This window comes from Idiotropiscis lumnitzeri, chromosome 5 (assembly GCF_059441095.1).
Source record: "Idiotropiscis lumnitzeri isolate Australia: NSW breed Sydney's pygmy pipehorse chromosome 5, RoL_Ilum_1.0, whole genome shotgun sequence".
In the NCBI taxonomy this organism is placed as follows: domain Eukaryota; kingdom Metazoa; phylum Chordata; class Actinopteri; order Syngnathiformes; family Syngnathidae; genus Idiotropiscis; species Idiotropiscis lumnitzeri.
This window is the reverse complement of record NC_142395.1, coordinates 5306293-5331368: the sequence shown is the minus strand read 5'-3', so window position 1 is coordinate 5331368 and position 25076 is coordinate 5306293. Positions and strand designations below refer to the sequence as shown.

At 38.4% G+C, this 25076-nt stretch overlaps 1 protein-coding gene across 4 annotated transcripts in view; it reads right to left on the bottom strand.

Moving 5' to 3' along the window:
- LOC148336461 (golgin subfamily B member 1-like) overlaps nucleotides 1–25076 on the bottom strand; it is a 56103-nt gene that overhangs the window by 15882 nt on the left and 15145 nt on the right. The window contains exons 8-22 of one of the 4 annotated variants that reach the window (XM_088296961.1): nucleotides 24754–24876; nucleotides 24507–24620; nucleotides 22387–22690; nucleotides 21560–21675; nucleotides 19337–19454; nucleotides 19097–19188; nucleotides 18860–19010; nucleotides 11754–11860; nucleotides 11355–11478; nucleotides 9410–9543; nucleotides 9176–9223; nucleotides 8047–8156; nucleotides 7578–7746; nucleotides 4609–4713; nucleotides 12–4475 (exon numbers count right to left, since the gene is read on the bottom strand). In XM_088296961.1, coding sequence (XP_088153087.1) covers nucleotides 12–4475; nucleotides 4609–4713; nucleotides 7578–7746; nucleotides 8047–8156; nucleotides 9176–9223; nucleotides 9410–9543; nucleotides 11355–11478; nucleotides 11754–11860; nucleotides 18860–19010; nucleotides 19097–19188; nucleotides 19337–19454; nucleotides 21560–21675; nucleotides 22387–22690; nucleotides 24507–24620; nucleotides 24754–24876 — 6279 coding nt within the window. The remainder of the gene's footprint in view (nucleotides 1–11; nucleotides 4476–4608; nucleotides 4714–7577; nucleotides 7747–8046; nucleotides 8157–9175; nucleotides 9224–9409; nucleotides 9544–11354; nucleotides 11479–11753; nucleotides 11861–18859; nucleotides 19011–19096; nucleotides 19189–19336; nucleotides 19455–21559; nucleotides 21676–22386; nucleotides 22691–24506; nucleotides 24621–24753; nucleotides 24877–25076) is intronic. The other 3 variants (XM_088296962.1, XM_088296963.1, XM_088296965.1) reach the window with 3 other exon arrangements.

Below are 25076 nucleotides of genomic sequence, written 5' to 3'. Positions count from 1 at the left end.
TGAGCACTAACCTTTGTCTGAAGGCTCTGCTCGTCATACACCATTTGCTGGATGCGTTCACTCATGCTGCTGGACTGCTGCTCCAACTGAACCTTGAGCCCCCCCTGGGACTCGCAAATTTGATGATGTCGCCTCTCCAGCTCTTCCTTCTCTGCAAGATGTTTTCTAATATCCTCGACTAAGCGTATATTTTCATTGTTGACAGCTGTGAGAGAGCTCTGGTGCTCTTTCCTTGACAAACAAATCTCTTCATTTAGCTTCTTATTTTGCAATTCTAGTTTCTGTATTTCGGAAATCAGGTGAGATGTATGTTTGGCTTGGGCTGTGTACTGATTGTTAATCGCATGTAAAGACATTTCTCTCTGCTCCAGGTTTTCTGTCAGTGCATTCATTTGCGCCACAACTTGAAGATGTTGAGCTTTTAGTCTTTCTATTTCCACTGTCAACAGAGAGACACTTGCTTGATGCGAGGCAAATGCTTCATCCTTCTCTTTTGACAGCTTGGAATTCTGGTCCTGTGTCTTCTCAAGTTTGTGCTGTATTGAAGACAGCTCATCTCTCAAAGCTTCTATCGTGGTCTTTGCTGTGTCGTGTTCATCTAGGGCCTTAAGGGTCAACACTTCATCAGTCCTTTGGGACAGTTGCTTTCTCATATCCTGCAAATCCTCCAAATTGGCTGCATATTTTTCTTGCAGGTTAATGAGGGCACTTTGTTTTTCTTCAGCTGACTTTTTGTGGTCGGAAGCGTCAGAGGACAACGCCTGTATTTGACTTTGTAACTGTGACACTAATTCGGTGCTTTCCATGAACTGAGTTTTGAAAAGCAACAACTCATCGGCTGTTCTTCGTAAATCTTGAAGAGATTGTGATTGTTTCATAAGACTACAGTCTCCTTCTTCCAAAGCTTTTTTAAGATTTTTTGTTTCTACTGTCTGCATTTGGAGAGTACTGTTAATCTTAAAAGAACATTCCTCGAAGTTTGAAATCTGTTCTTTTAAGATCGCACACTCTTTTTCTCTGTCTTGAAGATTAATGTTCAATTTTTCATTCACAAGCAATAAATTTCTTTGATCTTCAAGACTAGACTGCTCTTTTTGCTCCAATATACTTTTAAATGTTGTTGACTCTGAAGTAAGAGATTGGACTTGATCTGTAAGTTTGCAGACAGAATCTCCAAGCTCTGAAACTTGAACCCGTAAACTTAACGTTTCATTATCTTTCAGTATCAGCTGCTCCTCCTGCTCGAAAAGCCGACATTCAAGTTCTTTCAGGGAGTCATCTTTTCTTTGGATGGTTAAACTAAGATGGTCCTTGTCTGAATGTGCAGTTTTGAGTTGGAGTGTGCTGTCATTAAGTGCCGTTTTTAGATGTACAAGTTCTTCGTGTGCTTTGGAAAGCTCTGCAAAAGATTTCTGAAGCTCAGATTTCAATCTTACATTCTGATCATTTAGTGTTTGAATGGCATCTTTCAAATCAATTACCTCAGCTTTCATTAGTTCATTTTCTTCTTTTAGTCGACAATTTTCCAAAGTGAGTGTCTCTACAGAATCCTTTCGAGAGGTAATTTTAATCTGCATCTCTCCTAAACTGTTGTTCATGGCTAGAAGTTGACTCTCAAGTTTCATCATGGACTGACTACGTCTATTCAGTTCTTCGCTCTGGTTTTCAAAATCACTTGTTCTATCTTTTAACATGTGTTCCTTTTGTTCTAACTGTAGCTTTGCCTCTAAGCATTCTTGCCTAGCTGACTTAACCTCAGACTGCATCTGAGAGACAAGGTCCTTCTGCAACATGACTTCCTTCTGATGAACAACACATTCATCTGATTTCTGCTGAAACATTTTGTCCTTCTCCATTAGCCCCGTCTTTAGGACAGACCCCTGTTCTTGAAGCATATCTATTGTGTCCTGTAATTGCAGCTGTTGGGTCTGCTGGACATCCAAGAGAGAATTTCTTTCAGACAGAATTTCTTCTTTCTCAACCATTGAACGACTTAACTGACTAATTTTAATTTTTAGGTCATTAACTTGCTCTTGCAATGCTTGAATCTGCTGTTCCCTTTCACTCAGTGTTTTTGAAAGAGTCCTACATTCATTTGTTTTCTCAAGCAAACATTCTTTGTTAGACATTTCCTTTTCCTGGAGGATTTGCTTTGCATCACTTACTGAACCAGTAAGATCATTTTTTTCATTCAGAAGATCATTAATTATCTTATTATCATTTGTGATTTGTGCCTCAAGCTCAGATTTTTGTTGTTTGAGCAGACTCGTCTCAGTTTTTAATTCAAAAGCCAATGCTATGTTATGTGCCAATTCCTTTTGTAGTCGTTCATTATCTTCTGTTAGATTAGTTATCTTCATGCTAAAACCAGAGTTCTGATCAAGAGTTACTTTAAGCTGTTTGTCAAGGTTTGAAATAATCTGTGTTTTCTTGTCAAGATCATTTTCCCTGGATTTGAAAACTGCATGAAGTTGTCGGTTTTCTTCTGTGATTTTATGTATTTCCCTTTTAAAGTTTAGCAGCTCGGTTTCCCTGGAACCTACTTCTAATTGGAGTTTTCTGGACTTTTCTTCCCTTTCATTGATTTCATTTTTTAGAGCTTTCACGGTGTTGTTTGCATCATCAAAGTCATCTTTGTGTTTTTGGCACTGATGTGCCATATTTTTCATCATCATTTCTCTTTCTTCAAGATCCTTGCAAAGCTGAGAGCGTTCCGAATTAAGTGATTCAACTTCCACTTGGAGCTTAGATACAGATTTCTCATGGAAAATAATTTCATCCTGCAAACGATGACACTCTTCCTGTTTTTCCTTCAAAGTTGTATCCCTCTCCAATAACCCAGACTTCAGGCTGCAATCCTGTTCTTGAAGAAGAGCCAATTTTTCTTTAACATCCATTTGCTCACTTCTTTGAGCCTCCAATTCTGCTTGAAGGTCAGAGGCAATGCGCTGTTTTTTTTCTATTGTAACGTGCAACTCATCTACCTGAGAAGTGTAGCTCGCTAGTTGCTCTTGGAGTTGTGTGATGGCCTCCTCCTTCTCCTTAAGTAACTGGTTGAGATGATTACATTCATTGGTTTTGGCAAGGACAGCCTCAGTGTTTGAGAGTGTACTTTGTTCAAGAACTCTTTTTAAATCAGTAGCTTGTAAAATTAAATCTTCTCTATTTTTTTCTAATTCTTGAATAATACTGTTGTTCTGTAAATGTTGTGTCTCTAATGAGGATAATTTGACTTGCAAAGAATCTCTTTCAAATTTTATTTCTGAAATTGATGCTACTCTTTCAGTTACTTCCTGTCCAAATCTTTCATTTTCCTTTGTTAATTTTTCAACTTGGCTCTTTAAATTGTTGTTAAGTTCAAGAGCAGATATCATCTTTTCATTAATTTGGTTTTGATTCAGAGTCTGTAGTTCAAGGTTTTCAGTGAGATTTTTAAGCTTTTCTTGCAACTGCTGTTTCTCAGTCTCCATGCCTTTTAAGAGATCCTTCATTTTGGTGATATTTGCAATGCTGTCGTCAAGTTCTTCACGCAACTTCTTATTTTCAGAGTCCCTGACTTGTAATTCTGCATTGTAGCTCTCTGTTACATCCATTGCCTGTTCATCATTTGTCTTGAGCTGTCTTTCAAGCGATGCAATGATTTCTTTGCATTTTCCTATCTCTTGTTGAACACTGTCCTCACTCTGTGCTCGTTCATTCAATTCTTTGGACAACAACTCCAAGTCATGATTGCATTTTTCCACTTGGGATAGGAGTTTGTTCTTTTCATCCTTTATAGTTTTCAATTCAGTTTCATATGTCTCTTCTTTATTAAGAATATTTTTCTCATTGTTAGTATTTATTTCCTTGAGCTGCAAAATGAGTTCATCGGACTCATGTTGCTTTTGAGTAGCCAAGTTCAGTTGTTCCTTTAGTGAAGAGATGAGTGTTTCACATTCAGAAAGTTGAGCATGATCGCTCACAATCTGTTTCTGCGTTTTAGATTGGAGGTCCTGTATAGTTTTCGTGTCCTCCTTGGCCTGTTTCATTAGGCAGTCCATCTCTGCTACTTTAGACTTGCTTTCTTCTTTGGCCTTATCTAACTCCACCTCAACATCCTTAAGATTCCTAACAAGCTCGGCGATCTTACTATGAAGGGCTTGCTGATCTGCAGTCTGCGAGTCTCTAATAATTGTGGTCTCTCGATCTGCCTTTGCCAGTGCATTTTCTACTTGAACCAAGTTTTCTTCTTTGATTCGAAGCTCTTGCTTAAGAATTGTGACCTGTTCTGTACACTCCAACATGTTTTCATTGAGTGCTTTGTCTTTTTCCAACAGAATATCTTTCAGATTGTCAATCTCCCGCTCACAACTTTGAAGAGCATGAATGAGTTGAGCCCTTTCTTCCAGGTGTGATGTGTTTAACTTGACTAGTTCCTCATTTGTTTGGTCAAGCTCAGTTTGTAATGTGTCTAATATCATGTCTTGCTTCTGACTCTGCAAAAAAAATAAGTACAAAGTAAGAATGGATGATTTGTACTTTTTTAACCAATGAAAACAAAACATCCAGATGCCAAAATATTGGTTAAATATACTTCATCTGAAAAGAGAAGAATAGACTTTAGCGTACCTTGTCTTTCAGCCCACTTAGCCTCCGCGTGAGATCAATGACTTCTGCTTTTAACTCAGAGCAGTGATTCTCTGAGATACTGCTTTTCTTGGAAACATTTTCAAGCTGAATATAAAAAATTAGACAATTAGACTAACCAATATCAAGCCAACATTAATAATGCCTAAAGCTGGGCATACACTTTCATAAGAATTTGTTTTAAAGGGGACACTATGGAATACCGACTTCTCATTTGATTTTAAACAAATAGATGTCTCTGGAGTGCTTGTCCATCTACCCATTCAGGTGTAAATTAAAGAACCAAGTAAAACATTTATTTATCTGCCAAATTGAAAATGTGTTATGAGCGGGCCCTTCTGTGTTCATACTCAAATGTTCGGCGAACTTGCCTCATGCCACAGCATCCCAAAAGTCTCCAACTACACAAAAGAAAGCTATTTTCAGTACTGTAATATTGTTCTGGAGGGGTCGCTAAGTTGACTGCACTGAGTAGGAATGGTTTGTCACAAAGGCCTCACTCCAGCCCCCATCATCTTTGGCATTCCATGAGATAGATGTATTTCCCCAAAAATTTGCAATTTCAACCAGTGTGACGAGTATGCACTTGTTAAGTGTACTGTGATTAGTTTATTTTGAGACATTTAAATTAGACACATGAGAACCAAATTCTAAGTCACACCATGAGTTGATTGTGACAGAAAATCTAAACTAGCAATTACATTGTACACTCGAGTTATTGCTGTTCACTATAATGCAGGTAGATGTCAGTCACCCCTGTAATATGTTGCAAACTTTGAAAATAAAAACCACCATCTGCGGAATTGAAATGAACAAGTTTAAAATCAAAGCACTACGTTTCTCTTACAGTGGCTTGTAAAAGTATTCAGCTCTCTTGAACTTTTAGATGTTTTGCTATTTTTTTGTGAAGAATCAACACCAAGAGGGACACAATTGTGATGTGGAATGAAATTCATGTGATATCTTGAAGTTTGCCATAAGCCACCATACCAAATGTGGAAAATGGTGTCCTGGTCTGATAAACCCCAAAAAAAACCTTTTAGGCAAAATGTTACCTCTTGCGTAAAAGTAACACTACACAAGACCCTTAACTACCCATCCCCACTGTCAAAGATGGAAGTGACAACAGCGTGGTCCTGGGCTGCATTTCTTCAGCAGGGACAGGGAAAATTCATGAGTTGATGGGAAGACGGATGGAGCCAAATACAGGGCCATTTCAGAAATAAACCTGTTTGAGTCGGCAAAAGACCTGAGATTGTGAATACCTTTCAACAAGTCTAGGATCCTAATAAACATAAAGCTACAATGGAATGGTTCACTAAGCATGCCAGGCGCTAGAATGGCAGAGTCAAAAATCCAGACCTGAATCCAATCGAGAATCTGCGGAAAGGACTGAAAACTGATATTCATGAACAATCTCCATCTAACCTAAGCTAGAGCTGTTTTAGTAAGAATGGACAAAAATGGCAGAGTGCAAAACTGATAAATGACATACCTCCTAAAGACTGGCGACTGTAATCGTATCAAAGGATATTCCACAAAGTATTAACTCAAGAGGCCAAATAATTTTGCATGCCACCCTTTTCAGTTTATTAAAAAATATCATATGAATTACGATTTCACAATTATGTCACACTTGGCGATAATTCTTACTTTTGTCTGTTTTTCTTGATTTATACCAAAAAAATCCCTCACGCAAGGCAGGTATATACATATAGAGACAACTACTTTCATAACATGGTGAGCAAAGTGAGAAGGGGACTCCGAAATCAGCTCTACTTAAACTTTACAACATCAATGTTGAGATGCCAGGATGGCCGAGTGGTCTGCCAGGATGGCCGAGTGGTCTAAGGCGCCGCGTTCCGGACCCAGTCTCCCCAGGAGGCCTGGGTTCGACTCTCGTGGCTGCCAGGATGGCCGAGTGGTCTAAGGCGCCGCGTTCAGGACCCAGTCTCCCCAGGAGGCCTGGGTTCGAATCTCGAATTTCCCCATTGTGGGACTAATAAAGGCATTATTAAACCAGAGTGTCCGGAGGAAACCCACGCAGGCACGTGGTCAACATGCAAACTCCATACCGGAAGGCCGGCGCTAGAATCGATTCCAAAACCTCTGCACTGTGAGGCCATTGTGCTAAGCTGTCGGCCACCGTGCCGCCAGGCTCAAGACAGACTTTTTCAAATTAGCTTTCAACTAATATGTCCTTATTTTACCAAATTTCTTATTTTACTTTACTTTACTTACTTTTTTTACTGAACACAACTCTAATTTTACCCCATTCGATCATTTCTTGTGAATTGTTGTTTGTTTATTTGTGCCCTGTGATTGGTTGGTGACTAGTTCAGGGTGTGCCTTGCCTCTCACCCTCAGACAGCTGGGATAGGCTCCTGCACACTCGCGACCCGGATAATGAATGATTGATCTAGCCTCATGTTGCTTTTATGTTCTTCGGTCTGTTAATCATGTTTGTATCATTAAAGTCAAATGGAATACCTTTAAATATGAGCTCTCTGCACCAGGAGCTGTGGCATATCACGGTTCACAGTTCGTGCAGGCTTTTCATACACTGCTGCACCGGCGGCAGATGGGGTTTCCTCACAAGGATGCTATGTGCTCACTGTCAGGTCATTACGGTTTTTTTCCAAACATGTATGTGTGGGCGTTTGTGTGTGTGTCTGAGCCCTTGTGGATATGTGCAGTGCCATGTATGTTTCCCCATTGTGGGACTAATAAAGGACATCTTTATCTTTATCTTTATCTTTAAAGCTCTTTGAGTTGAATGTGCATTAAGAGCACTGTACAAATTAAGTTTCATTGACTTATTGATTTATTTACTTGAGCCTTTAATTAAAAAAAATATAGATGATTTGGAATTGGGCTTGAAATAGGTTTCATTCATATTTCAGTGCATAAGCCCAACTTTAGTTAAAAAAAAAACCATTCCCAACTCTTACAGTTTGCTCCGTTTGAAGGAGTTTGTCAGACATCTCTTTGTACTGAATCTCTTTTTCACTCAAAGATTCCTTGAGGCTGTTGATGAGCTCAAGTTTCTCTGATGTTTTAGCTAACGTGTTTTCCTTCTCAATGAGTGAGCTTTCCAGGCACTCTTGAGTGTCACTCAGCCTAAAAACAATAAACATAACAGGGATATTAATTTTCGAAAATGAATAATAAAGAACGGCTTCCTTGTAAAACAGCAGATAATGCATTGAGCAATGTTTTAACATATAGTATACCAAAACTTGAAATACTAGTTGAGGTTTATGCCCAAACAATTAACATACAATAACTGACCACCAACTACAAATAATGTAATCTATTAATTTACAAAACAACACTGGACACAATGCAAACCTATTACTGAGATTTAGGGTGAGGGAAGAAAAAAAAACAGACATTTTAATCATCATTAGTGTAACCTACCCCTTAAGTTGTTCATTGAGACTGCTAACCAGCAGCTGATGTTTTTCTGCTTCCCTGTTCTGCTGACTTCGCACATTGGCAAGTTGGGTCTGTAATTTATCTGTCTCATTCTGTAAGGGAAGAAACACTACTCAGCAAAGTAAGGATCTAAATAATTTAATAAAGTCCTGGATATACACATATGGAAAAAATTGTAGGTAACACTCTGTTAATTAATGAAAGACACACATTGGTCAGAAATAGCTTGAATCTGACAAAGTAATCAGTTAAATTTTATAAATACAAATTTTAGTGAAAATTGACCAATAAAAATCAGGCATTGTGTTTTAATTGTGGTTGAACAGAATTATTTTAGGAAACAAATTCATGAAACAGATTTGGTAAAAATGATGCCCCCCTTAATATTTTGCACAGCCTTTTAACTATCAAACAATTTTTGTAACTTTCAATGAAATGTCTCCACCAGTACCAGGAGGTATTTTTGGCCCACTCTTTAAGAGTAAACTGTTCCAATTGTCTCTGGTTTGAAGGGTGTTTGCTCCAGACATCATGTTTCAGCTCCTGCAGACGTTTCATTGAAAGTTACAAATGCTGTTTGATATCAGTGATTACCAAATGGTTGTGCAACAAAATATTAAGGGTGCCATTTTTCCAAAATCTGTTTCATGATTATTTTTTTTTTTTTCAATAATTCTGTTGAACCACAATTAAAATGCAATGTCTGAAAAATGACTTTTGTCAGATTCAACTTATTTCTGTGACCACTGTTGGGTTTTCTTTCAATATCAGAGAAGTACCAGAAACCTTGTCTGAGTGTATAGTTGCCACTGCACACAGATGTCGATGACCGAATAATGGCCACAAAAATAATCTAAGTTTTAATTACCTGTACTGCTATATGTTGAAAAAATGTCAGTAGACCATTATCGTATATGGTACCCATTAATTCCTCAAGGTCAACAGTAAAGCCACCACACCCAGTGGCAGAGACCGAACATTGGACTTTCATTTAACTTTGTTCACAATACAAAAATGTAATGTTCATGGTTAAACATACACACAGCACACCATTAGCAGTCACCACGAGAGATGCTCTCCAGCGCACACATATGTGAGAGACCTAACACACCTGAGGTAAGCAGTTTGGCTGCTCATCTTCATTTACATCAAACGTCACCTGTGTTAGAATGGCTTGTTACAATGTCCCACTCCTCAAGGGTAGGGACATGCAAATGACTCTGCATTTACTCATCAGTGGGTAAATATTTGTGTTAGTGTATGTTGTGCTGTACAGGAGGATGGGGTGGGGCATGGTTTTTAAGATCAAAGTTTGAAGTCAGATGTGGTTGAAGAATGAGACTACCTGTAAGGTCTCTATGCGTGCCTGCAGCTGTAGGCGATCTTCAAGACCTTGACAGCGCTCTTCCAGGCTCAATATCTGCTCTTGCAATTGATTTCTTTCCAGCTCCAACTCCTCCACAACAGTCCGCAAACCATCTTTTAATTTTCAGGAAGAAAAACAGCCAGTAAGAAATGTGTCTGCTCAGTATCAGTAAATACACTCTCATTCCAGTGTATACACTGATAAAATAGTACACAGTTACACTCTGAAGTTAACATATCTTCGTCATATTAATTGGGTGATTGTAAGTATTTATTGGAAGCATTCTTTTTACCGAGTTGCTTGACTATACAGCAAATGATTATGATGATTTAAACTAGAAATAATCATGTACAGTCCTGTGAAAAAGTATTTGCCACCTACCACATGTAAATGTTTTAGCTCATCAAGCTAATGTCTCACATAAAAACAAGTCAATAAAAATGTCAGTTTCTATATGATGATTGAAGCCTTAGTCAGGAGAAAAACACATTTATATTCTAATCTATCTTTTTATCCATCTTTCTTTCTTTTTCTGTATTTAAAAAAAAAAGCAGTGACTTGTATTATAACACTTTTGACTAATTGTTGTTTAATTAGGCTCACCGGAAAATTGATCTAACCTGTGATATCTGATTTTGACATCGGTGATCCAAATAAGGGAAAAGAAATGCATATAAGAAAAAAAAAAAACTTACATAGAAAAACAACTAACTTCAATCTTGTCAAATAGGACTTGAGATTCGTTATGAATTATAAATCAGGAGATTTAATAGATATTTGTTATGTATTATGTATTATATTTGAATCCAGTCCTGCTGGTTTTTCCTTGGAACTTTTGTATAAACTTTCATGCCACTTTTGTCTCCTGTCTGCTTCCCACTCCTCGCGTGAGTTTTTTTTTTCAACTTCTCCCTGCCTCCTTCATTTCTTTTAAATTAAAAAATAAAACCTCTTCGTTGTACGTCATTGAAGAGTTTGTTGTATTTTTTTCACTGAATTACTAATGACCATGTATATTTATCAGACAATGTATAAAGTTAAATGGGGATGTTTATTTCCTACACATTTTTCTACAATGGCTACAGTTGGGACCTCAGAAAAATATAGTCCAAATAATATTGGTTTTCATGGCAAAATTATGTTTGAAAAACAACCAAATCACAATTAGATTAGCATCTTTGAGATTGTTTTACCATTGCACTACTATTTACTTTGGCCTGGACGGAATCTGTTAGCAATTGTCAGAAAACATCTGCATTACTCTGCAGCTGGCCATTGTCTACCTTGTTTAATGTTATATAGTCTAGGGCATTTCCTCAAATGGATTTGACACAAAATTTAATTTGGTCATTTGAAGCATGTAGTGCTAAGCCAGTACCCCCCCCCCCGACCGCCCAAAAAGAAAAGAGAAATGGAAAAAAATAAATGAAAAATACCTGCAATAAATGCAGGGGGGGAAACACACAGATGGAAACTAGCTTGCAACATACAATACCGGCCAAAAGTCTGGATACAGTTTCTCATTCAATTGCATAAGAGAGCGTGACCAAACGTTTAACAGGTTGTGTACATACTCCACTCAGACCACTCAGTGCATTCACAATGCTAACCCCAACTAACTAGTCAGTTCAACCAGCATGCAGGGTGTGATGAAAATGCAACAAACATTATGAATGTTCTAATTTGATTTAGTTGGGTAACTTTCAGAAAACCAACATTATTCTTAAATGTTGCTTCCTGTTTTGTGACCGAGAGATCTTGCACACTTACACAAGTATGGCCTGGCAGATGATAGAAAAACAAAAACAGCTACAAATAAAACAATATGGACGAGTATTTAAAATGTTATGAAAAATCAAGGATCAACTCAAACGTGAGGACAGCCAGGTGCATGCTGGTGTAAACTGTCTAGCGGTTCTCCCACCTGGGCCAGGTGTACTGTACTCAGGCCACCAACCTCCCATATTTTCTCCTTCCATTGGAGTTGTGCTCTCTGAGGTGCTTTGGTAGTCCTGGAATGGGGCTTTTCCATCAAATTCAAAATCCTCCTGCATGTAAAAACAATTCCATCAAACATGTGATATAAAACTATCTTTCAGAAATACTGTTGAACTGGATTATTTATAATATGGGAAAGGATAAACACGTTCACATTATTATTACAAATAATTTATGTTGCAGAGTTCAGTGATGCTACTGCTAAAAACAATTCTTTAGTGAATTAAAATATCACAGAAAAGCTAAACACACAAATCCACATCATATGAGAGAGTCTAACTAACAGCAAACGGTAAAGTCCCCGTAACGTACTGTGTGTGCCTACCTGCACGCTCCTTTGGGCTGGTACAGCCAGCTTCTTGGCTCTGTTTTGACTGAGGCCCTGAGCTTGAGCCAGCTCCTCCTCCAACTCCTGCTGCCGAGTGGCCAGTGCTGAATCGGAGCAGCCAGGAAAGAACCAGTCATCCTCAATCAGTTTTGTGCCACAGGGATAAGTGGTATTTGGGTTGGATTGAGGATGTAGGTAAGGATGGAAAATGGCATGAAACAGGCTTTGGATAAAACTAGCTGAGACAAGAAGATGCCGATAAGAGTTCAGTGAAGAAGCGTGATCACAGATGGTGCTTGTAGTGTGGGGGTCGAGGGAGACTGCCCTTACAATTGTTTTTTAACAAGTAGTGAATGCAGTAAAAGACAAAACAATGGAGGCAAATACTGAGTGAATATCGAGAAAGAAGAACAACAATGTGAAAAGAGAACACTTGCTTAAAAACTGTGGTCAGAGCTTGCACGTTTACATTGGCAAGAAAGGGTGACTGTGTTCAAATATTTGGGAGATGAGAGGAAAATTGATTGAAGGTAGGAAGAACAGACCAATTTTCATAAATCATCATAGAAGCCAATAATGATCACTGACTAAAGTAAGGATTCTTGGACTGCTTTTAATTGCAGTAAGATTTTCATTTTGAAAGATGAAAGATATTCCAAGTGGCTTTTTTTTTTCAATCATGTACAAAAAATGTTCCCATCTGTTTTGTGACGACAGGCTGACCAAGCGTAGGCAGAAGGGGCAGCTCATAGCAAGAGAAAGAATGGACACATTGAAATTACGCAAGTTGTCATATTATAAAAGTAGCAAATGAAAGAAAAGAGCATATAGAGCGAAAGACACGCCATACAATATGGTTTACAGATGTGTGTAAGTACTACGACCCTCAGTAACTTTGTAAAATAAAAAGCATGCTATTGTCAAAACTACTCAAGATGTTCAATACCACTTTTTTCAGACCGATACCAAAACTCTTGAGTAGTCACCCATCCCGATACTACTAACACTTTTGATACATGTAATTTCCCTAAAAATCAATATTTTTTTTTTAAAGAAAGACTATAAAATATAGTATTTATCCTTAAAAATTAGACAAAGTTCATTTTTAATTATCTTTTGTGTATTTGTTCCTAAAATATATATTTTATAGACAACACAAGATCAAATTAATTTAAATAAACAAATGGATATTAAAAATAAAACAAAAACATCCAGTGGCCAGAAAAAGAGTCAATCAAAATATTTGTTCGTGGTTGTACAATTTCTTTTCACTTCAAGAGTGCTGATGTTTTTTTGTTGTTTTTATCACGTGGTGTTTATTATCCTTTATGTGGAGCCATTGTAGACTGTTCTTAGCGTTTTGGCCCTAAAATTTGTCAACAGAGATTATCAGTGCTTGATGGTTGCGCCTTTTCAGCAACATGCTTGCACTGCAACTAATTTTATTGGAGTGAATGTCTGTGCTAAAGAATTGCGGACGTTGACGTCCCGCATCCCACAATGCACTACTCATAATGTAAACAAAGCCACTTGGGCAGTTTAGAAAACGTGTTGCTTCCTTGTGTAAACGCTGCCAGATTTTTTTACAGTGGTTGACGGCTGCTGTGCACAAGGGTGCCACAACAAGAGGAGGCTAAAGAAGGGGCGAGCATTCTACAGGCTATCTAAAGAAGAACCAAGACATGGGAAATGGATAACATCATCAAAGGGCCAAAAACAAGATGGAGAAAGTGGTGGTTATTGTCACTGCCATAATTCAATTCTGTCCGGCTTGTGCATGTATCTCATGATGTCCTTTTCATCAAATTGAGATGTGAATTGATCTGGCCAAAACATTGATAAACGCTAGTTTTATCCCCACTCTCCATTGTTAGTTCTTGGCGTGCTGGCAATAGCAAACTGCCAATGTAGCTGTGTAAACAAATGGACACGTGACGTCTGGCGTTTTGTATAATGTTTTCCATTCTAGGCAATACAATACATATTTCTTTATATAGCACTATCACAACAGCTGCAGCTGGATATTTACAAACAATATCAACATGCCTAGCTGTTGTGTGTACAGTGTACGAATCAGTTTTTCTCTTAGAAACACCAGAGGAGCCTGAGGCTACAAGCTACTAAGCGCACAGAGTAGACCGAGGGTATTATCAGGAATGCCCACGTTTTTGGTGTTCATGGCATATCTGGTAAGTTATTGTGGCCATTTAGTTTAACTTAACCCCTATTTGAAATGTTGAGTAAGTAGTCAGGAGCTGTGGAATAATGGCGAGGTGTTTGCTACTAGCACTAGCTGGTAACTAGCAGCTAACTTATTCAGCAATGACCTTTGGTGCACATGAGCTCCATGTAACTTTGATCTTAATTCATGAGCATTTGTGATGTTTACCTTTTTTCATGAAAATTCTACAACACCCCAGTAACTTAAAAGTAGCTATACAATGTGGCCCTACAGAGATCAGCGCCACAAAAATTTGACGCAATTCTCGATATTCTTTTAAATACTATAACAAGAAACAAACAAACAAAAAACTAGCAGAAGAGCAGACTACGGTAATTTACTCACACTGCCATGCAAGTAGATTTAACAGTGAGGAGGTAGTTCTCTTTCCAGTTGACAATGACCCCGTTTTCTCTCTAGTGTTAACACTAGGTTTCTCCACTAAATAAAGATGAAAAAAGGGCAATCTTCCTCCATCTCCGTAATCCCATAAGGATTGGAACATTACGTTCCATCTGAATTTTTGGAATCCTTCAGGCTTTTCCCTTTAGGCTTGTGTACCTCTAATCTCGTTGCACACTTGAGTACAATGACAATAAAGGGATTTCTATTCTATATTAACAAATCTCACCGTTCTTTTATATTCCATGCATATGAAAATTCACACAAACTCCTTGAGCATTCCTTGGACTACAATGAGCAACATCTGACATGCACATGGCAGCCGAACCAGTATGACACCTGTTCAAAACCTGACATAACACGTGAGGTACATAACACAGAGTTGTCAATTAATCATGAAATTATATTGGCAGCTTTTGCCATATCCAAATCGTACTGACAACAGCAATATCCTTTTGAGGGATGAACCAAAACTGCCGAAAGCAGAGCTAAAGTGTAAATAATTAGTCATAATAATATTGGGCATAAGTTACATTTTTAGACAAGACATGAGCATTTAACATGTAAATCTAACTTTCTAACTAGGTTCTCAAAACTCCGACACTCAGAGGGATAGGAGCTTTATTAGCTCTTTGGTGTGATTACCATGTTTTCATGAACATAGGGCGCACCGAATTATTTGGCGCAGCCATGGTAAAACGTTAGCTTAAAACATATGGTAGCATGCGTGCATGCAGGCTAAAACTGTCTTCAAAAAGGCAGCTGGAGCAAAAATGAGTTCGGTTGTACTTTATTGAAGTATTAAAGTATTTAACATCCCACGTTCCCACTCTTTATTGTCAGAGTCAGTCCCATTGCCGTGCGGCCCCTTAGAAATGATGCCGACTTTTGCGAACAACAGTGCAAGCAAACAGGTGAGCCCAAGCATCCACAATCCATTCACAAATTGTGGAGGCGCCTCTGAGTCTTATTAAAACGGTGTTCGCCATCTGTCATCCTATTTATATAAGACCCCTCCACAGTTTGTAAACAATGACACAGCTCAGCTGGAGACAAAAACAACCAGCGCGCTTGATTGAAAACGCCGGTTAGCATATTTCAATAGCAGTGTTCACATGGGAATGGACGCGAAAACGGTCATTTGAGTGAGTATGTTCAAGACTTTAAAAGCCCTCACTCACTCAATGGAACAATTTAACAATTGAATGTTTACACCAAAGATAAAGTGAAAGCTTAAAAATCATTAGAAGCCGATGACTATGTGAAGCGCTATGGCCCGCTTCAGTGGGCGATCCCTTGGCAAGACACCTATTGTCTATTACAATCAGCAGCTATTTAACGTTGGTTGCAGCAGCCTGCTCCCATCAAATGACTGAAATGCTTGTGTCTATGCACTTCTCGTGTTTACCAGTGTACCAGTTCATTATTATAGTTTAAATCCAAGTGCATTTTTTCTCAGCCACCGTAAGCACATCTTAGACTTCTAGTGTTTTTGTACGGTTTTGTTAATTGTTTGTTCCACGATCACCAAGTTTGCCCTCAGCTTCTGTTGATGATGGCTGTCACTTGTATAGCGCTTTTCTACCTTGAGTACTCAAAGCGCATCATACTATCACCTCATCTGCCGACTGATGACATACCATCAGGAGCAACTGGAGGTTCAGTATCTTGCTCAAGGATACTTTGACGTAGTCACAATGGCCAGGTGTCAAATCCACAATTCTCGGTTGGGAAACGACCACTCTACCCCTGAGGCCACACCGCTGCCCAAAAAAACAAAAAACAAAAAAGTATGTAGAACAAGCAGAGTGCAGGTGGCACAAAACCAAACTACAGGTTCACTGGCGTATACAAAGAAAGTCTTTACATCTACATCTACAACCAGTAATGAAAAAATGCGAGAGAATCATTCTTCTCAGTGGATAACAATAGAGACAGTCATAATGCCCGTACATTGTGTTCTGCTGTAGACGGACCGACAAATCCATCTGTCCCGTCTGAACTGCTGTCCTACAAGTCCTGCACTGACCTTGCAGCCTTTTTACACAGATAAATATTAAAGATAAGGAAAAAAAAGTAAATGGCTTCCTCTCAGGAAAAAGATTTTTTTTACCAGTCCATCGTGAACCTTTTAACCTTGGAGAATACAAAACTTTGAAAGAAATTGTTTTAAAAGTTAAGCTCCACAAAATGCTTGTCATGGTATGGTTTCTTTACAATTGTTGAAAAATATGTTGGATTGTATAGCTACAAATGCACTACTAACAGTGAATACATTTCTCCAATCAGGGACTCTGAGACTGCGAGCTGATATAAAAGCCAGAGGGGATGCAGCAAAATATTGTGTTGTGTGGCGTGTTGAAGCGTTCTTTTGTTGCTTTTTCTTTGGTTTGATAATTTCTTACTCAGAATTTAGTGGTTCCATAATCGTACCCTCTGCTTACTCTTACTGACATTTGTATTTCTTGATTTCTTTTTGTATTTATTAAGGTCAGAAAGTTGTCATTTGAAATGACTTTAGTTTTTTGTCATGTCTGTGAACTGCTTTTTTTCCCTACAAAAGTTAACTAAATGAACATCTGCAGAGACTGGTGAATTTTTGTCAGGAATTTCATGAACTATTATTTTAATTATTTTTAGCTTGGTCAGCAAAGAAATATTGGAGATATAATTTAAGACATGAAGACAGAAAAACAGAGCGAAAAAATTAAAAGGAAACTATAACACCAAAGAGTGGGGTAGGAAGACAGACTGAAACTAAGACTTAAATGTGCAGTCTACTACTGTACTGGTGGCAGCTCAACCAATTTAAGACAAAATTCTGGGGAACTGCAGCCAGTACAGACAAGAAGAGCAACACTATAGGTCAGGAGAAGCCTGCATGCACAAAACTGATGGGAAACTGTTCTGTGTGGCTACTCCCATCCATGGAGCAGGAGCTGGTGAGGGCAATTGGGGGCAGAGGTCCTCGTGATAGGACAGCACAGGGTCAACGAAGTACTCCTCATTAACAATGGAGAGAACAGTGAATAAAATAAAGAAAAGGAAAGTTATGTTCAGTCAGACAATAGGACAAATAGTAAACAATGGGGAAAAAAACATTCTAATTCCCTCTGTAGCACAAATGATGGTGTTGATGAATGGGGTGGTGGGGTGGGATAGGACATAACAAGAGGTGCAATTCACACTAAATTGTGAGTCCATGAGTCAATTAACTTTGTATTTTTATTTTTATAACAAAGAATACATCAAATTTACTGGCCAGAGACTTGGGCTATATTCATCTGAATTAAGGCATGGCCTGGGTCAATGGGCAATACAATTTATTACAACTGTCTTTTTTTATTGCTGTTTGCGCAATATTTTGGGAAAAAAAAGTAACTAGTGAATGTTGAGTAATGTTTCAACCAGAGTTGGGCGGAATGGTCAGGCCGTCATAGAAGGATGCCCGTTTTGTTGACAACCGACGAGAAACAGTGTTATCATCACTAATCGGGTCAAGTACCGTTGGGCCTCTCAGTCGGTCATAGGCGGAGCCCCGTTTTGCTGACGACTGACAGAAACATGCCCCACTTGTCTTGTGTTTGTTCGGCGGGGGTTATTTCGAGAGGATTGCATTCGCTCTCCCTCGCTCTCCTTCTCTCTCACTCACTCACTCACTCATTTTTAAGGGGATCTCCTCTGCGGGGATTGTCGACCGGCTGCGATTGAATAAGGAGGCGGAACAAGAATATGTCACTTCACTTTGCTATGACAACACAAATCTACAATGTTTGTTTGAGTCTAATATTTTATGTATGTGTATCTAATTGCATATAAACCTTCATGGCTGTGGTTTTCGGTTAAATCTTGATATCTTGGTGAAATTATTTATATTAAAGACTGTCTCGTGTTTCATCACGAGGCATTGAATATATATGGAAACGCTTTGCGCTTCATTTACAAGACAGTAGGTGGCGGTATGCACCAAAGAGCTGTAATCCACCCATGAACCAAGAACAACAATAATAATAATAATAATAATAATAATAACCAACAGCAGTGCAGTATTTACGAAGTTGGAGTCCACTACTTGGATTGGATTTAATTTACCCATGGCCACAATGTGGAATTCATTTCTGGTTAAGGTAAGCTATTTTAAACTTTAAATTAAAACTTTTAGATGTTTGAGGAGTTAAAAGAGTTGCAGGTAGCCACCAGTTCAATAGACTGGCAAATAAGTGGATGCAAAACGGAACAACAGACTTGTGACAGACTACTTGACGAAGTACCTGATGGACGGACTGACCAAGTGACGATTAAAGGTTGGTCCGGCTTGAAAAAAAAAAAAAAAAAGACGGGCTATCGAATAATGGACGGGTTCTCAGGTCGCTGACAGATGATGGACTGGCAAAATTTTGTGAAATGCGCACCTCTGGTTTTGACAATTAGTTCATTCCAAGACCTGTGACTTGTCGTCATCCTCTGGCAAAGCCCTTACCCTCTCTTTCTTCCTCCATGTGGCTAATGCGAAGGACCATAGCAGCCTTTTCTTCTCTGGCCTGATCCCTGGAACTCACTGCCTCATCTACCATCTCCTGCCACTCCAAGACCTGACTTTGAGCATCATCAGCACTTCCGGATTCACTAGCCTGTGGTCAAAAAGAGTATGGGAAGTCAACAAACAATGTGCTTAACACCTCGCTGATCATTAGAAAAAAAATCCTGGAACCCAGACCTGAGAGGTAGCTCTCTTTGTAAACTGTTCCAAGTCAGCTTGGAGTGTCCTCTGTTGCTCCTCATATATCACTAGTTTAGCCTCTAACATGTCTGTTGGTAAAAGAATCAATACAATGTGTGAAAATACATTTTTATGTGATTAAAAAGTCTTTTGAGTCAACCTTAAGATTTAAATCTGTATGCAGGTATTCAGAAATTAAAACAAAACGTGCCACTACAAATTCTCATCTTTAAGTACCATTGCTTGCTTTGAGCTCCTCATACTGCTCCACCTTCCAAAGGTTTTCCTCTCGTTCCACCTCCAGTTCCGTAATGCGACTTCGCAGGGCAGCAAGATCAGGAGCTGCAACACCAGCCTTAAAAGATAACAGGACACATGGCTAGCAGGTAAGACTTTCATATAGTGCTGCTAGGGCTGAACAATTTTCTGACTGAAATCGCGATCACCAACGCTGCATTTTTACAGTGCTCCGGACTGTCCCAGAATCTCGTGTCAACTATTTAACACATAAATGCTGTCATCGCATTCAAATGCATAGCTAGATGCCAAGATCTGATCCATATAACGCTACACACACAGATGAACAGGAAACGCTATGGTGTCCCTTACACCAGATGGGAGGTGTGTGTTAGAAGATTACATTTATATTGGTAAGGAGGATAACCGATTTAGAAAAGGGATGCTTTCAGTATATTGAATGAATTTCGTATTACAAATACGATTTGTTATCACAATACAATACTGAGTTTTGATTTTGACTTTTGAGATTATGAAAATAAATGTTCATAAAATTACATTGCAGTACATTTGTGTCTTGGAGGCTTTGGTTTGGTATATTTTCGGTACAAAAACACGGAAAAAATGTTAATATATTTTGAGAAGATGACAAGAAAACTGTAATTTATTTTCGAAATAAATAAATGAAAGCAACCCATTTGGGTTGTGTTCTAAGTAAGTATACTGTAATAAAAAATGAACTGAAAACAAAGATATCTTTAATGTGTAAATTATTGAAGCACAGAAATCTTTGAACAATGAGCAGCAAAGTGCAGGTATAGCTTTTTCACTAACCTGCGAACGTGAGGGGATGTCGTAGAGGGGCTCCAGAATGTTAACCCCATGTGTGCAAATATAGAATGTACCTAACATACATACACGTGTTATTTATTTATGTCCTCTATGGACAATAAAAACTGCATTCTGTTGTGAGATCCAAGTAATATTATAAAATACTTTTTAAATATTTAAATATTTTAAAACCAAAGTGTAAATCTTACATAAGGTAATCGAACCATGAAATGTAAAAAAAAAAAAATCACAACTAAAGATGTAACTCAAACTAAATGCACAAATACTGACTGAAGAACTATAACAATAACATTGAACTTTTTTTTTTAACAATTGCAACATGTTTTTTGTGTGTTTGTGGAAGATGGAAAAGCCACATTTTGCGAGAGTGGCGTCGGGCAAAAGTCACATTGTCGGCTTTTAGAATGTCTCTCTGGGGCCTGATTTGGGAGCGGTATCCTGTGGACCTGTGGAGAATCCACCACCTCCAGGTCATGGTGTTTGTGATGCTCAAATTTAAAAAATTAATTTCTTTTTTGGGAACGTAGCATATCAGGGTTGCGTTTGGGAAAAAAAGCAAACATGCTCGATAGTGGCGCACTGTTTGCAATATTCTTGAACTGATATCTTCTTCGCCATCTCTACTTTCTACTGAGTGCTGGTGACTAAAATGCAAACTGGGCGGGTGGACCATTTACAAAGTAATTTAAAAATCCCCTGAACAAATAAAAGGGGAAAAAATTAAACACCCACCAAGAGTTGATATTCGGTCAACAAGATTTTTTGTTTATGACTGCAGAGTGTGGGCCTTCAAAGTGCTTTGTTTGATGTAATTAGCACACACTTACACAGACACGCACACAGAGAATAAAGTCTTGCGCAGACATGCACACACAAACGTTCACATTCACACATGAACATTTGGAAAGTAGTCTTATTTCAGTGAAACACAATGTAGCGGAGCATAAAAAGTGTCCAGCATTAAAACATGCACTCGCTGAGTTATTTCTCACATATGCAAGCATTTACCCCCACAATATCAAGCACTGTTACATAAATATATATACCTGAGGTATGTGATGCACCGAGCGAATTATATGACAATGTGTGAGAAAAAGCAAAGATGAGAGTTCTGCATGGATGTCAGGAAGCATAGTTTGTGGACAAAGTAAAACGTGCTGATAAAAATTGTTTGTAAATTTGTTCATGAACCCAGGATTCCCCAAGAGGTTCCACCTAAATGGCTAAGTTTGTTCTGGAGCGATGTAACAGCTGTTACCAGATTACATGAGATATAACATATCAGATAAAGACATCACAAAAACATGTCAACATAAACGAAGACAAGCATTAGAGATAAACCTGAAAAAGTTTCTGGATTGATCATCTGACCTGACTTTTTTTCAGCTCCTCTTCCAGCTGTCTGATTCGAGATTTGGACCAGGCTTTCATTTTCAGGAACTTGGCCTCCGATTTACTGGCCTCATCCACTTTTTGATTTCTTTGAGCTACATAAAAAAAAAAAGAAACAAGGGAAGCAAAGATGAAAAATTGAATCTGTTCTTTTTCCACAAGAACAATGAAGGAAGCCTACTGATTGTCTGATCATTTACATATGAGAGATTGTTTACTTCAACAAAAAATGAAGCAAAAAAAAATATTGGAGAAGAAAATGCGCTAAACCGTATAGACAAGGTACACCCAAATAACTCATCAGTGCCAGCCATATTTGAGCATTTTTAAATTTTCAAGACCCACAATTATTCTATATACACCGAATCTACCTAATGAAATAGACTCTCTCCTTTCACCAGGAAAAGAAAAAGCCTGATTTTGCCTTTTTCTGTTCGTTTATAATCAGCAGTGGAAAACAAGTAGGCTGCAAAAAATGCAACCGTTTCCCCCAGTGGACTCACAAACTGAGCTAATCGCATATCTATAATGGGGTATTGATGTCATCTAGTAAAGTTGTTTCCAAGATGAAATTCACAGAGGAGCAGCATCAGATGCCCTCTCAATCATCTCAGTTGAAAAGTGTAATTGACAAGTATATTTGTCAATGGTATTGAATATCAATAAATATTGAGAAAGGTCTACAATTTCTTAGGTATGCACTACACCACAATGACGTTAAATCTAGATACTAACAGCAGAACATCTCTAACCACTCTGAATCATTTTCTAAAACAAGGGTGGATTGGTGTCACAAAAACACTTACCTTCCAACTCTGCTATCCTCTGGACAGAAGATGAATCATCAGATACGTTTTCAGTTGGTGGGGTGTCCAGACTGAAAGATTGCGGTGCTACTGAATTCCTTCTCAGCTCGTCTATCTGGCTCAGGAGATCCTGCTGGGTTTGATTCAATTGCGCCTGATGCTTCTCTGTCATTTGCCGAATCTCAACCTGCTGCTTCTCTATCAGGTCGCGAAGTTGGGCTCGCATCACATGTTTTTCTGCCTCCATTTTGGATTCAAGGCTCTCTCGTTCAATGTGTAGTCGCCGCATCCGCTCTGTTAGTTCCTGGCAACAAAATGAAGAATGTCAACACAGGAGGTTTCTGGATTCTATTATGTACAGAAAACTAGCAACTATAGTACATACAAGAATACTCAATGTCCTTAGTTTTAGTTGAAAAGGTGAGCGAGAGGTGGTGACTTAATCCCTTTTCACACTGCACTCGCTGAATGTGAAGGAGCCGCACGGCAATGCAAAATTGGTGTTTTCTAGTGTGCCCATAATTGGGAGTGCTGACATAGCAATCTAACAGGAAGTTAAAACTGAGATTTTGCCACTGGTTTAGACAGCATCTCGACAAGGTGAATTGTTCACTGTTGCAAAAAAAAAAAATTTAAAAAGCCCCGTCTTCGCTCATTATGAAGAGGAGAAGAAAAACTAATGACTCGGCAACAACTTGGATTTCATTTCCAATTAAATTATCCATATTGGTGAGGAAAAACAAAACATTTTGGATAAAGGTTAAATGAAAACAAAATTAAAAACCAATGCAATTGTTTATTCAACTTTTAGTACTTTTTAGCACAGCGCATTTTCCTAATTTAATCCTCTGATTTCACTAACTTCGACAATGCTTGCTGCCCAAGAAAGTGTGAGCGAACTTTGTTTACAAATATTTCTTATTGTATTGAAAGACAGTTTCATAGCATTAGGTGCAACTCTATATGGTGTATAATTTTGGTTTTATTTTAAAAAAGGACTGAACAAGTACGACCCAATTTTTTACGGCCACAAAAACGGCAATTTAAGATGCACCATAATTTACAAACATCTTAGAAATGCTGGTGCTCATTAATTTGTACATACATTACAGGATCAAATTGTAAACTAATTATGGTTATATAAGAGCAGTTGCTTGCTGGTGTGACATACCGCAATTTACATCTGATCCAAATCAGTCGACTAATCACGACTGTTGGTGATCAGTCGAGTACCAAAATAACCATTTGTGGCAGCCCTACTTTTTACATGTGCTATAGGGGTGAATGTGATTGTTTGTACAAGAACATCTAAAAAAAAGTCCACTTACTGTGTTCAGTCAACCACAAAAATTGGTCAGCACAAAAATTTATATTAAAACCATATTTGCAGCACCTGGAACCATTGTTAGGCCGTTTCTGTGTTTTGGCACGGACATTTGTTGCTGTGAACGCACTTTTTTGGCAACAAATGTCCATGGAGATGACGTTGCCGAGGGTTTGGTGCTGGGATACTGGAAGTAGCGTAGAGGGAAGTAACCCCACAGGCGGCCATCTTACATCGCACGCCATTTAAAAAAAAAAAAGAAAAAATTCTCTTATCAGGTGTATCTGATAGTGCTATTCAAATATGATTTGTCTGCATCATGATGTCATAACTATGAGAAATGAAGTGAAACCAAAGCCAGTAACTGGCAGTCCAGGTTATTGTATGTCTGTGGTTTGAGGTGTCTTTAAACTGAAAAATGACACAAAAAAAAAAAACAAGTTTTATGAAATTACTGCAAAGCAGAGCTGGCAGAGACTGGAGATTTGAAACAGGAATGTGCCACAAGATCGCATGCTGCTCGAGGTAACAACACAGCTTTAAATTGGTTTTAATCGTTGTCAAAGTACGTCCCATCATGTCTTCCACTGAATTGTCGTGATCACTCGGTGCGTGTTAAAGCCACTGCAGCTAATTTGGTTTTTAGCTTTGCGTGCTGCCCGTGTCTCACCGCTAAGCACTGAGCAGTGATCGAGCGAGCGTGAGTGTGAGTGTAAAATGCGATAAGTGTGATGGATGCAAACGAAAAATGAATAAAGAGTTAAGAGATAAGATGGAATTGAGTGCATTTCCTAACCTTTATCTGCTGGTCTCTGCCGTCCACCTCTTTCTGAAGAACATCAATGACCTGCGTTTTACCAATCAGCACCTCCTCTTTCTCATGAAGTTTCTGTTTTAAAGCCTTCAGAAGCTGATCAGAAAACACCCACAGCCCCCCACAAAAAAATATATGCATGAAAAATTATTCAACACTTTCATACTTACTGTTTACTACTAAAATTAATAGAATTGAAGACTAAACATCAAAAAGTATCTCATCAAACCTGCTCAAGATCAGCACTGGCATCAGACTTTGCAGCAAGTTTGAAGAGCTCCTGTTCATGCATCTGGTTGATTTCAGTCAAATGATTATCTTTCTGGAGGATTATCTCTTTAAAAGTTTGGATCTAAAACCAAAAACAAAATAGATCATAGGCGCATACCAAAATGAAAATTATTCAAATGCTAAACCACAAAAGCCAGCATTTGTGGTATGTTCGATTTGCTAGAATTAAACAAGGTTTGTTTGTTTTTTTAGATAGAGCAGTTTTGCAAATGACTGACTTCATATGAGAAGCAATTTTCTTACATAGTGGAGCATTTTTTG